The sequence below is a fragment of the Oryzias latipes genome, chromosome 6 (assembly GCF_002234675.1).
Source record: "Oryzias latipes chromosome 6, ASM223467v1".
NCBI classification, from domain to species: Eukaryota; Metazoa; Chordata; class Actinopteri; order Beloniformes; family Adrianichthyidae; genus Oryzias; species Oryzias latipes.
In genome coordinates, this window is record NC_019864.2 from 6,230,074 (window position 1) to 6,245,075 (window position 15,002).

Sequence of the window (15,002 nt, forward strand, 5' to 3'; positions counted from 1 at the left end):
GTGAGTGGATTGAGCTCATAAGAGGTCTGACCTCTTTGCTCATCTGCTAGAGTCAGGCTGAGCCACTGGCACAAAAGTACAAGACAGTCCCTTAATTCAGACCAGAGGTTTGTTTCCATCATCAAATACATTTTTGAGTTATCTTCAAGCAACAATAAATGTTTCTGTCAGACAAAGCATTCTCTTTGCATTTTCAGACAAAGATTTGTATCTGATGGAAAAATGTTTGAAGTTTGATGTTGTGATCAATAAACTGATTAAAATCTATTTATAACACTAAAAGGTCGTGTCACACCACCACTGCATACATTTTGCACATATTATATGGATGAAAATTGGTCATATGTGAATATACGTGAGAAAATTTGAGAAAACATCAGCTCAAACCCATCCAACCATCCATCCATCCATCCATCTACCTCCGATTATCCGGGTCTGGGTCGCGGTGGCAGCAGTCTAAGCAAAGATGCCCAGACTTCCCTCGCCCCGGCCACTTCCTCCAGCTCCTCTGGGGGGACTCCGGGGTGATACCAAGCCAGCCGAGAGACATAGTCTCTCCAGCATGTCCTGGGTCTTCCCTGGGGCCTCCGCCCAGTGGGACATGCCTGGAACACCTCCCCAGGGAGGCGTCCAGGAGGCATCCGGACTAGATGCCTGAGCCACCTCAACTGGCTCCTTTAGATGTGGAGGAGAAGCGGTTCTACTCCAAGCTCTCCGCGGGTGGCTGAGCTCCTCCCCCTATCTCTAAGGGAGCGCCCAGCCAACCTACGGAGGAAGCTCATTTCAGCCACTTGTATTCGGGACCTCGTTCTTTGGGTCATGACCCAGAGCTCATGACCATAGGTGAGGATTGGAACAAAGATCGACCGGTAAATTGAGAGCTTTGCTTTCCGGCTCAGCTCTCTCTTTACTGTAACGGACCGGTACAGTGATTGCATAACTACAGACGCTGCTACGATCCGTCTGTCAATCTCACGCTCTAGTCTTTCCTCACTCGTGAACAAGACCCCTAGATATTTAAACTCCTCCACCTGGGGCAGGGACACTTCACCCACCGAGAGATGGCAAACTACCTTTCTCCGGTGGAGAACCATGGGCTCAGATTTAGCTGTGCTGACCCTCATCCCAGCCGCTAAACAGACCAAAACCGCCCCAATGCACGCTGGAGGTCCCGGCTTGATGAAACCAACAGGACAACATCATCTGCAAAGAGCAGAGAGGAAATCCTGTGGTCCCCAAACCAGAACCCCTCTGGCCCCTGGCTGCACCTAAAAATTCTGTCCATAAAAACTATGAACAGAACCGGTGACTAAATACTTTTTTGTCCCACTGTAAATGCATGTGTTTTGGAGGTTTTGGGGTTAATAAATTTTCCATCAGAAATGCAAACTTATTATCTTTTGACGGAGGGAGTGCGATGATGGAGAAACAACAAGAAACTACACTACACAAAATGTAAAATGAAGAAAATGAGTGACAGTACAGGGAAAAGAAGAAAAATATGGGACCATTTGACTTTTATTTATCATAAAAGTTCATCAAAGATTGTAGAGTCAGCAGGAAAATAATTTCCATATAAAAGCAGCTCCACAACCTGTCCAGACACCTGAGAGAATCTTCTCCAGAACTGGGCAGATTAATATCAGATCAATGCTAGATCAATACCAGATCAATACCAGATCAATACCAGATCAATACTAGATCAGCTCCTCAAAGCTCAGACATTTAGTATTTCTAAATGGCAACTTTTAGAGTGAATGAAAGTCTTTTTATTTTTGGCTTGCACATATTTACTTTTATTCTGGACAATGTTGATTCGCTTCAAATTTGTTTCAAGCTCTCACTTTCATTTCTCCGATTCTCACAATTCTTCAAACGGTAGCTTGAATACATAGCAAGTCAGTTTAGAAGCTTAAGGAATCCGCTTCACACTCAGCGTTCATCATCTCTGTTTCGGTGAAATGTCCGCCTGGGCCCATAACCTGTAGAGGGATGGAGGGAACGGTATCTTCATCCGTATCCTCTTGGCATGATGAAGAAACGCAGAGCCACTTTATCTTTTATGCATAACAGACACATTTATTCATAACAGAAAGTTTCAGAACATGCTTCTCGGATGAGGGAGTCTGCCATACACGTTAGACATCGCAAATGTGCAGCTCAGATGCAGAACCACAGACATTGCTGTCATCAGCTTACCATAAAGCACCTTGTATGAACACATCCTAAAACATACACTCTCACTTTCCCATAACACATTGAGCAAGGGCGCACTTTAACAGTCCAAAGGAAACAACACAGAAAGAAAATGCACACATGGAGCAGAGAGAAGGTGAAAATGACGTGTTTCTGGGATCAGTGAAAACAGAGAAAAAAGTCGTTGCTACAATGGATTCTGGAGATTCAACCCTGAGATCTGGACAGAAAATGTCTAAATCAATAAAAAGCAGATTACATGTAAGCTGAACACAGGAATAGACTGTAAAAACTTCCTGCGCTGGAAATTGCCAGTTCAATGAAAGCGAGTAAAACAAAACTAGTTTCCTGTTCTGGTCACAAGGTGACAGCAGTAGCCAAGAAACTACTGATCTGTGAGTACACAGAACAAACACATGGGTGATCTTTGTTTGTTCGTTCTAATATTTTTAAGAACAACATAAGTAAAGAACTGCAACCTAACTAACCTCATCTACTCATGAAATCTCATTATTGTTCAAACAGCTTTGTTTGACCACTTCAGAACCTTGAAGGCTTTTAAAATAGCCTCTACTTTGTTGTCTGGGTGATGTATTTGGGATCATTGTCATTCTAGGAGATCCAGCCACATTTCATAATCATAGCTCTAACCAATGGAAGGAGGTTTTTGAAAAAAATCTCCTCATACTTATCCTCTTTGCAGAAAAGCAGCTCCAATGCAGTATGTTTCCACTCCCGTGCTTCACAGTGGGTTTGGTGTTCTTGGGATCCAATTCAGCATTCTTCTCCCTCCAAACACAGCAAGGGTTTTATACCAAATAGTTCAATTTTGGTCTCGTATGACCACATGAAATTCACCCAATCTTCCAGACTGTTTTTGAAAACCTTCAGACATGTGCCGGTTGGAGCTCTGCTGGGTTTGAGTCATTGATAATTTTGTCTATTACTTGTTGATGTGGTTCCGGCTTTCTTCAGGTCATTGTCCACTTCCTAAACAGCTTGCTTATTGTAGATTGGGTCATCCTAGTCTTATTCAGATGAACAATCTTGTCTCAGTTGTCCACATCCTTAAAGTGTCATGGTGGAGAGGTTGTAGTCTGACCAACAGTTGTTTAATACAGATGACCAGTTCAAGCAGGTGACAATAGTACATGTAACAAGTGGAGAATAGAAAAGCTTCCTGGAATAATTATGATTGTAGTCTCTAAGGGACACAGTTATTCCTGTTTTTAGGTGTTGAATAGTTCTTTTCTTTTTACATTCTGTCTCTCATACTTGAAATGTATCTATGATGAACCTAACAGACTCTCATCTGTCTCACCTTTTTAAGTGGGACCTCTTGCAGGATCTGACTAAATTCTTTGCCCCATTTTAAATAAATATTATGTTTATACCTGTCTTGCAGTCAGTCGCCTACTCCTTACTGCATACATTCTGCGGCCGTAAAACCATTTCCTGGGGTTTACTTTGAATCAGTCACAGCAGCATAAAACCAATGATGGAAAGCTTTTTGATGATGGAAAGATGAGAATTATGGAAATTCTTTGTTCCAACTCATCATTGTCAAAACAAACTCCACAGAAATCCCTAATGCCAGTACTTTTTTTAATTAACCTGTTTCGTGTTTGAGTAAAGCAAGTTGTAGACACGTCTCCTATCTCCTCACTTCAGGACCACATCTGATGTAGTCCTAAAAATATCCTAGCAAAATTCAAAAGAAAATAATGGCAAAGTTGACCACACCCACTACATGAGCATCCAGCAGGTCAGCCCCAGGCTTTGTGCCCAATGTTATTGCCGTTGGTATTGAGTAACAATGAAATAACTAAACAGTTCATGCTGGTTCATATTTAATCCTTCCCTAATGTTTTGCTCTTGTTATCAGATAAACCAGGAAGAAAAAAACAGACTGCGATGTTGTAACGAGCACATACACGAAACAGATCATGTCAATCTTTCGTGGGGAATGGTCACATTGTGGGCGTGGTCACTTGTTTTTTTGTTTTTTTATTGATGGTAACGCAATCATTACCTGTTTTCAAAAGTTCTCCGACCGACTTGCTTCAGCAGAATTTGCTGTTTTTTCCCTTTCAAATGGGTCACCAGCCCCGCCTCATGGTGCTTATGTCGAAGGACTTGGAGCAAAATCTGCATTTAGTGCATCCTGGTGCAACATGCATTTCAGGGTCTTTCAGTTGGTAAATTTATCTTCTAAACCCGTTGGGACCCTGTCAGGGTCATTGGGCTGCTGGAGCGTATGCTGGCTCATCATGGGCGAAGGCAGGGGACGTCCTGGACAGGTCGCCAGTCTGTCACAGGGCAACAATCACACACCCATACTTCTCATATTCACACCTATGGACAATTTAGAGTCACCAATGAACCTATGAAGCATGCTTTTGGACGATGGGAGGAAGCCGGAGAGAACCCACGCATGCACAGGGAGAACATGCAAACTCCACACAAAAAGGTCCCCCATTTATGTTCTGTTTCGAGTCCCCCAGCCGGGACTTGAACCTTCTTGCTGTGAGGCAAGAGAGCTAACCACCGCGCATCGGTGCAACCGCTGATCCCTCTCCTTGAAAACCAACTTGTTAAACAACACTGCCCAACATTTTAGAGCATTTCACAATCCATGGCCGATAGCAAGCTGAAAGCGCCACGCGCTGAAATGATGAAAATTATCTGATTTACGGTGATGTAAACTCATTTGTGTAAACTCCCATCATCAATAGCATCAAAAACTTTCCAGGTTTTTCATGACCATACGAACCAGGGGTCCAGTGTCTGAGAGGTAAAAATAATGCTAGCATCATTAATAAAGGCTATTGATAACCTTAACGTAAGAATCCAGAGTGAAGGAAAAAAAGGGAAAGAGGAAAAAAAAAACAATCCAGAGTGAATGTTCATTGGTAAGCCCATCACCAGGACGGAGTTTGCTGGATTCAGTGCCACGCCACCTACACTTAACCACTGTTGCCTGGCTTCCAAGTCAACTGGAAAGGTTGTGCAAGCCAGTAGATTTTTGACAACCAAAGCCAACAGACCTAAGAGGCATGCTAAAGATAACACGATCACGACCGACTGTTACACGGTCAAAGATGGTTGGGGCTTTTATGCTGGAGCTGCAGAGCATGATGTGAATCTTATGAAATTACGTGGGACTTACACCAGTTGACCAATCACAAAGCTTTCAGGAATTAAACAAGTTTATTTTAAATTGTCAAAACATTTGGCTAGGACCAACAGTTAGCACTTTTAAAGCCCCATTTCCACTGGTAAACAGCCAAAAAAAAGTTGATTTACTATTTAGTAACCCGTTAAAAAAACACATCTAGTCTCCAGTTTTTCACTGACATTGAACAACGTTAAGTATGTAAAAAATGAAATAATATGTTTTTCTAAAGTTTATGTACTTGAATACGATTGAAAAGAATTTTTACATCTGATTATAAAAATTGACATTTTCAATATAGTCTTCCAGAATTTTTGGTACTTTGTGTACTTTGTACTTTAATATTTTGTTTAACCTAAGATCATTGTCACGAGAACAGGAAGACGGCTGGATCCAAATGCAGCAGGTTTCTTAGCTCAGCTAAATGTGTCAGGTCAGGAGGGTTGACGACCCCAAAATGCAGAGACGGGAGGCAGGTGGTTCCAAGATTAAAGGGGTTTTGCTTCTATAAACAAAAGCGCTGCCGAGCAGGAAAACCAAAAAAAAAAAAACAATGGTAAGGGTAAATATGCAAACAGGGAGAAGATGGTATGGACCAGCACAGAGGAAAGCAGAGACAAGACTTAAATACAAACAGGACTGACAAGACACAGGTGAAACGACCAGGAGAGATTCGGACAAGGGAAGTAAAACTGAAACTAAGACAATTGGAAACCTTCAAAATAAAACTGGAAGCGGAACTCTAAATCATGACAGAAACAAAATGAAAGGCTAAAAATCCAAACCATGACAAAAAGTCCACAATGCTAAATCAGGGTGAGGCAGGGGTCGGGGGTCAATAATAGGCATAAGATCATCAGATGAGAGACAGGGTAGTCAGGATCCAGGCAAGAGTCGGGGCAGGTGGCAGGCAAACAGAGACAGATATGGGGTCAGGATGCAAAAGATCAGGTCCAAATACAACACTCGGTCAGGAAGGCACAAACAGTACTACACAAACAGTGCTTAAGTAGATTGTGATTGATTGAGTGAATGAGAGGGATGTGGCATCCAGGAAATGCACGCTGGGGTTGCTGGGAGATGAAGTGCAGTTAGAACTCTGGAGATCGCTCCCATGACCAGAGGGGGGAAGACAGAGCTCTTACTTCTGACAATCACTGCTTGCCCCTGCATTCTTGTTCTGTGAGAATATGTGGAGATGATTAGAATGACCGTGAAACAAAACAAGACGGTGACGTACAAGTTCACTCACTTTTGTAAGCCATGGGCAAAGAAGCAAAGCCCATATTCAGTACCTCCACATTCATGACAACTATTATGGAGCCGTAATGAGACAGTTTGATGGACATTTTGAGCCCAAATGGAATACAATACGTGAGCATGAATGTTTTAACAGACGCTCCCAGTGGCCCGGAGAGATTGTGGAAGCGTCTGTCAAACTTTTCTATGAGCTGGCTGAACACTGCGACTTTGGGCAAATGACGAGCAAATACGGAATTGCATTGTTATTGGAACACTGGGTAATGACGTTTCACAGAAACTGCAGATGGAGCCGGATTTCACGCCCAAAACTGCCATCAATAAAGCTCGCCAATCAGAACTGATTAAAATGCAGAATGCTGCGGTCAGACAAATGGAAAGTGAAGTAAATGCTGTAAGTCATACATTCAAGCAGTTCTGGCCCTTCGAAAGGCGACAAGCAAAACATAAACCCCAGCAGCGGAACGTCAAAAGCTGCACATAAGGATGTGGAAGGACACGTGAGCGTGGAGTGTGCCCCGCAAAAGGAAAACAGTGCAGTTAGTGAAATCAACCAGACATTTTGAAATAGGGTGCTAATCTGAGCTTGTTGGAGCTGTGAAAAACCACAATGCCAAAACCATATTTCAGGTTCTTCTCTTTAGAAAAGGAAAAGCTTCCTCGTCCTTTCCAGCCAAAATCAAAGCAGAAGGGCCAGTTCCAGCAACATTTTGGTTGTTTTATGTAAGAAGATGGTAAAATGACTCGTCATTGCAAGTTTAGCATGTTGGCTCACAGCTGCTTTTCTCAGCCTCAGAGTCTGTTAGAATTCAATAATTGTGTAAAAGATTGAAAAGATACAATTCTTCAAAGAGCGGCTCCACTGTAGCTACAGCTTCATTCTTACAGGGTTGAGTCTGTTTTAAACCAGGTCACTAAAATCTTGTAAAGTTCTTTTACATATTGGAATATATTTCAGATGTTGGTTGAATACATTTTTTGAACATATGTTGCATGTACTGAACTAGAAAACAAATATTGCACACTTCCAAAATTGTTCCTGAAACTATTTGGACAAATACCTTTCAATATTATTTCATTAATAAATAAATTAATTACTTAATAACTTCAAATAAATTCATTCATCTTCTCCCGTTTTGTCCGTTTCGGGGTCATTGGGCTGCTGGAGCCTATCCCGGCTACTCGTGGGGAAAGGCAGGGGGCATCCTGGACAGGTCGCCAGCCTGTCAAAGGGCCACAATCGCACACCCATGCACACTCACACGCACACCTATGGACAATTTAGAGAAACAAATGAACCTATGAAGCATGCTTTTGGATTGTGGGAGGAAGCTGGTATCCCCGGAAAAATCCCACGCGTGTACGGGGAGAACATGCAAACTCCACACAGAAAGCTCCTCTATTGGAGTTCCGTTTCCTCCAGCCGGGACTTGAACTGGGGGCCTTCTTGCTGTGAGGCAAGAGCGCTAACCACTCACTTTCACTCGTTGTCCTGGAGAGGCTGTCAGAGAACACACACGGTTGTTGGACACTCAAACTAAGAGACATTTAAAGAATATATCTTTATTAGAATAGGCCAGTAAAACTTTATAGCAACAGCTGGCCTGGCATGGTGCAATATTGACTACCTTCTAAATCATATTAAAAGAAGTTAGAAGACTTTTTTAGGCCAATGCTTCCAAATTTGAATAGAGTCAAACACCATTCTAAGACATGCAGGCTATGAAATAAAATAGGACATCTACAAAAGGAGGCACCTTACTGTCAGACACAGTCCCAGGAAAGTGATGACACAGACACAGGAGAAATTTAGAGAAAGAAAATGCAGAACATTTGACATCAAACAGTTGACCCAAGGATGAAGTCTTGCAGCAGTAGGCTTAGGTGGTGGAGAGAAAGAAGGGTGTGGAGCCTGCGGAACTTCACAGTAAGCCCCTGTCCAGCCTTGGTAGCACTGGCAGGAGAACTTGTGCTTCATGTCAAGAATATCATGATTATTTAGATGACCACTGACATGAAAGCGGGGGCCCTTTGGTGTTGGGTTGTTACGAATGTGGAAGAAACGGGGGTTAAGATGTAGATATGCATCTGATTCCATACTCTTGCGGACACATCTGCCATTCTTCTTGCAAAGTGCTTTACTACAGAGCTTAGCTGCTGATGTAACATTCATGACATAGTGTCCAAGAGGACCGTCAATGTACTTCTTGATAGCGAGGCAGTTTCTCTGGGGACAAACAAGAGAGACAGAGTCAATTATCTAGAAACAAATGTTGTATTGCTCTCAGAAATGATGAATAACCAAATAATAAAGTAACCACAACTGTCTGTTTACACATCAATAAAATTAACTATTCCACTAAAACAACAAATAGATCAAAACGCTTCTTTCTTAAATTAATAAAAAAAAACTTTTTGGACTACAATCATATTCTTTACTCTCCAAATAACAACCTATATAACTAGGCTCACAAAAATGTTTATATTGTAAAATTAAAAAAGAGCCAAATTATTCTTATGCAGACTGGGTCATAACTATCCAAAATGGGAATACTCATGTCCTTGCTATATTGTGGTCTTGCACGTTGTTGTTTTTTTGTTTTGTTTTTACAGCAAACTGTGTTCTGCGTCCTGATTGGCTGCAGACTATTCTCATTTATACCGTGTCTCCTGCCTGTACAGAATGTGTTCAGCTACTTAAATCTTCAATCTCAAGCAAATATTGTTTCCATAATATACAATCCTGGACTTGTTTTTATATGAAGGTTTGAACTTTAAGTTTAAACAAGAGAGAAAAGTGTAAACATGTTCATGTCTGACAAACATACATGCATTGTGAGGGGTTTTACAGCCCTAAAACATTTATAATTCTACTTCACAGATTTTATTAGTCGCAGAATGCAACCCCCACGATAAAAGAAGTACTGTACATTGGGCCTTTGATACTCACATATGATCGAGAGTACTCTGATGATCCCCAGAGGATCACACCTGATGCTCCCAAGGTGGCACTCTCCCCAATAGTGTGAACTAGGTCCCTCTAAAAAAAAGAAAAGTTGATTAGCAGAGGGTGCTCAAAATTAGAACTTCATGGTATGTCATATGCAATGGTCCACTTGGCAATGGTAGTTAAACATTGTCTGAGTCACAGCATGAAGTATTTTCCCTGAACCAACCAAACTACTGTAAAAATCGTTAAAAACTTTGAATCTCTAGAGACTTCTGGGGGATTTTGCAGCACACAGAGGAAAAATAATCCATCAAAACACAAGTTTAACTCATAGATCTGCAACGTGTGGCTCTTGTACCCCTTCACTATGACTCTATGGTTGAAAGAAAATAAATTGACAACAAAAGAATGGTTCCTTAGTTAGCATTATCCTATTTTAGCTAGATTTATTGATTTATTATGAGGTGGTCAATTAAAAGTAAGATGGTATGTGTCATGTACATTTCACCGCTGTCGACATTACAGTAATTTAGGAGGATTTTTGTGATCTACCTGTCTTCCAGAATGCACAAATTTCAAATATTTAGAAAAAATATTTGTTTGATTTCTGCTCTCTTTACTATTAAAATTTATGCGACACAACAATGCTGGGCAAAAGTGATGTTTCGAAATGTAAAAACGTTAAATAGTTGTTTGTTGGTGCATTTTTTATCAGATCATAAACCAATGAAGCCATACTTACATCCATTAAGGTAGACTCGATAACAACTAGTAATGCCAATTATTTTACTGAGTTTTTGAAAATCTTACATTGGAGCAGGATTATTTTATGTTTCACAAGGTGTCTTATTTTGAAAGGAATTCACATGTGCCATCATCACAAGTGAAAGCAAATCATACATTTAAAAGAAAATGCTGTTTTCCCTTTAAATTTCTATATTTGTATTCATGCAAACGTTGTTTCTTTATTTAAATAATATTTTATATGTGTTTTTCTAAATAGTAAAGGGCTATGCAACTCTTACTGGGTTAGATCAGAAAAAACTGATCTGAATGTCTCCTACTGTTGAAAGTTGCAAGCCCTTGGTCTAGTTCTCTACAGATTTTAAGTCTTTGGGAAAAGACAAAAAATGAACTCAGTAGTCAGGAAACTTGAAGAAGATCTGTTCCCTATCCAATTTCAGAATCCGCTGATTCCCTCTTGGGCTCACAGAGTTGCTGGGATCTATTGCAGCTGCTGTTGGGAAGAAGCGGGGTACACCCTGGATAGTTCACCAGTCCATAACAGGGCCACACAGAAACATACAACCTCACACACAAATTTGCACCTAGGAACAATCTAGAATTACAAATTGACTGAAAATGCATCATTTATGGCAGTAGGATGAAGCCAAAGAAAACCCGTGCATGCACGGGAAGGAAATCTAAAGGCAGCAAAACAAAGGCCTTCTTAAAAGCCTTCTCTTGTTGTGAGGTTAGATTGCTAACCACTACGCCACAGCGCAGCACTGAATAACAATAAATGTACTAGTTAGTTTGCTTTTTTTGCCCAGGATACTGCTTTTTTTACAAATAAATTTGAAATAATTACAGATTTTTACAAGGCTTTGTCAGTGGTTGAATTAGTTCTACTGGAATCTTGACACAAGACACAAAGACTTATGCAACAAAATGTTGAAATCAACTTAAAAAATGGATACTACCTCTGAGAGCACAACAAAGGTGTATGCGTAGAACGGTCTAGAATATACATAAACAGGGAGAGTGAAGTCCCTACGGGCAATAGATGCAATTCTCATTGCTTCCTTGACTCGATAATGGACAAACTTGACCGTGTTTGGAGAAGACTTTAGCTCGTAGTCTAAGTAGATAGATGGGTAGAGGGCCGTGCTTTCCTTCCAGAGCCACATCAGATGGTCATTGCGAATGTGTTCAACATTGGGACATTCACCAGTGTAATGTTGTGGGTGCTGCTTGTAGCCATAGTTGTAACAGTCTGGAAAGAGGTAAAATCCCCACAGACCATCTGGTCGGCGAGCTTCAGCCAGTGCCAAAGTCAGGTTCATGAATGCCTGTCCTGCACTCTCAAAATGTTCTTTTGCCTCCTTTTCTATTTTGGTATCTGGCCAGTTGGGGTGACGCTTTTGAATTTGCTCCTTGGACTTTTTTCGATAAATGTCTTTGGACCCCCAATTTCTGACCCACTGAGGCCTCCAGTTCTCCCAGTCAATGACGCCAAGGCCTCGGAAATCCTTGTGTGGGATCAGTTTGTCGATGTCAGCTCGGGCTTTGCTAAGATGTTTGGAGATGCTCTGATTCTGTGGTAACCCTCCATTGATAGCAACCCCTGAGTTGGAGTAGTATGGGTAGTATCCCAGATGACTATGATAGAATATGGTAACGTTGGGTCCACTTAAGGTTTCATTGAGGTTGGCTACAATGTCAAAAACGCTGAGGTCCAGATCCACCTTAAAGCGAAGGCGACATGACTCTGTTGGAGCATTCCAGACAACAACAAAAGGCCGATGGGGCATCAGAGGCACTTGGGCTGGCTTTATCCGCTCACTGCCTAGCTCGAGCATCATCCTTGTACCAACCCCCAAAACCAGTAGCAGGAAATAAAGTCTTGCAAGCACCATGGCCTGGGATTCTTCATGAAGCAATTAGTTGTCCTGCACAAGGAGAAAAGAGTTGTAGAACTCAAAGACTGAAAATAAAGCAACAAAAGCCTCATTAAGCAGAGATAATCAGGTAGAGCTTTCAGGCCACATGAGTGATGATCAATGAGGTGAATGCTCCACTTCCATAATACAAAACAAAGCTGTTCTGTTGACAGAGGGAGAGGAGCTTTGTGGAAATGACCCGTGTGGACATACCAGACAACCAACGAAAACAGAGACTAAGTGATGGTGAACTGCAGAAGTTTCTCACTTTCAGATGCCACCACATAGCCAGAAGATTGGATTTTGTACTTTTTATGTGTACTAAAAGACTAAAACCAGTCCATCAAAATGGTTCATTTGGTTAAATATTAAGACCTGCAACATTAAATTAAATTATTTTCAGCAGCTGATGTGAAGACACTAGAACGTGGAGAAGGCAGACTATTTAAAATTATTGAGTGGGTACATTTGTCCACAAGAGCAGTGCAAAAGAGCTCTCATCAAAATAGGATATGTATTTCCAGATAGTTTGTAAATATTTACATTCTGATGGTAAGTCCTTCGGCTGTAGCTTTAGGATTTAAGGGAAAACGTTTTTCATTGACAGTAGCTCTGCCAAAACAGATTTATTTTCCTGTTTTACTGCATCAACGTGTGCAGCGAAAATACTTAGCTTGATTCTAGTTTTTGTTAAAATATCAGCATCAATAATACAAAAAGAATTGGAGGTCTGGCCTCGAAAAAATACATTTCTAAATTGATTTGGTAAGAAAAAATGGTTTACAAATTTTACATCTTTATTATTTAGCATTGTCTCAAAACATAAAACTGTTCGGATCGATACCCAAATTCCCAGTATCGCCCACCGCTCCTTGTTAACTAAGATATACGTTTTGTTTTTTAACGCTTTTTCACTGACTTATTGATAGCCTTTATAAATATGAATATGAACAACTTCAACCTTCTTCTTTAAAAAAAAATATTGCATCACCAAGCACTCATAAACAAATGTATTTGATACTGTGTTTTTACAACTTTATGTAGCTTTTATTTAACTGGTATGTCATGTAAGTTAACCGTCTCACAGCTATCTTGAGGGGAAAATATTGTGTCCTGGCTCCTGAGGTTGTTTCTTAAAACCACATGGAAAGTCTCTGACTATTTACTTTGAGAGGTTCCAAACCACAGAAAAGAGAAACCACATCTGGTCTGAGGCTTGTTGCTAACATTTTAGTTTTTCATTTATCTGAGACCTTCCTGGAGTGGACATGAAACTTTCTATTGGTTAAAGAAAGGGTTGCAACTTAACTAAATGAGAATTATTGGTGGTTAATAATTAAAGCACTTAAAGAATTTTTCAAAAGATTGTGATTCTCAGTTTTTCCAAATGGATTGTTGTTCTGTTGATTCTGATTCGGGATACAGTTTGGCACAACTCTTCAAGCTTCCCCTAACCAGGAAAAACCCCTGGAAAAAAAGTGAAATTCCTGACTCCTTACCGCAAGAAGACCACCCAATATGCCCTCCTCAGCTTTCAGAGCACAATCTGTTTCCAAGCTGACACACAAAAGGGTCGACATTAGGTCACATTACAGCTGTGGTTTTTAGATGTATTTGAAGATTTACTTTTAAAAATCTAAGTTTTTTTGTTTTTTATGTAAAATTAAGAATAACAACTTTCTAACGTATAAACAATTCAGCCAGAATCCAACTTAACCTTAACTGCTTCTATTCCAAATTCCAAATGTGAATTTCTATTGTTATAATTGGTGGTGTTTACTGGGGACTAAGACAGGGGGGCCTTAATTTAGTATTGGTTTTAAACTATTCCATCTTAATAAACAAACTTGAACTGAACTTTCTCTGTTCTGGAGGAGAAAGCTTCATAATGGACCCATGTTGAAATGTTCATAGCCATAAGGTAGCCTACATTAAATTGCATTGTCATTTGTTTATTAGTCATTGTACCGCAGCATTGATTATAACATTTGTCCTTGAAACCTTTAGACTAGCAATTAAGAACAGCTTTTCAAATCAATTTTCTTTTTCTAAAAACAACTTCAATGAAAAATGTTTCAGTTTGGTAATGAGGCCAACTGCCTGTCATTAGAGTCATTTGGAAACTTAATTCCTAAAACCCATAACTCTACTTCAACCCTTGAGTATACCACTTACCTTGACCTCCTTTAATAGCTGTGTTGATGACTGGTGATTTCTGGTACATTCGTTCTCCAAGTGACTGCACAAATATGAACTTTACCAAGCCTCTGAATCATTCATCTTTCTCTTTCCTGGTCTAGTCCCCTGTGAGTGATAATTGAGATGCCCTGCTGAAGCTGAACAAGCTCCTCCTCACCCTGCAGAAGCACTCGTTTATGACCAGAGAGAGCCGCACATGACAAGCCAGCGTCAAGTATGTGAGCAGTTCATGACTTAAACTGAAGAAATGTCTGAGCTGTGCCGAAAATTACAGGCCTGATTGTCACAACAAAATATCTTTGGTTGAAAAATCGAAGTTTGTAATTCACAACTTTATTATGGAGTGTTGCAGTTCATGTTGAAGTTTTGCAAGTGTTTAACAGATGACACAATTTACTCCATTAAGAGCATGCAGTAAGGGTTACTGTTAGAGTTCACGAGGCTTGACCCAGAAGCAGGACAGAACAGAGATGGTTGGTGAGAAATAGTTTTTAATCAGTCCCAGTGGTGGTGGGGAAGTTCCGGCTTAGACGGCTGGATCCTGCACGGCAGATGAGAC

The 15,002-nt window shown here is 40.6% G+C and overlaps 1 protein-coding gene across 1 annotated transcript; it reads right to left on the bottom strand.

The window, feature by feature from the left end:
• Window positions 1–8,178: 8,178 nt before the first annotated feature.
• On the bottom strand, window positions 8,179–14,582 carry LOC101155189 (hyaluronidase-like). The gene is made up of 4 exons (XM_004069365.4): window positions 14,420–14,582; window positions 11,285–12,253; window positions 9,582–9,671; window positions 8,179–8,858 (listed from the first exon to the last, which is right to left on the bottom strand). The coding sequence occupies exons 2-4, from the start codon at window positions 12,218–12,220 to the stop codon at window positions 8,373–8,375; spliced, it is 1,512 nt and encodes a 503-aa protein (XP_004069413.1). The 5' UTR covers window positions 12,221–12,253; window positions 14,420–14,582; the 3' UTR covers window positions 8,179–8,372.
• Window positions 14,583–15,002: the final 420 nt, after the last annotated feature.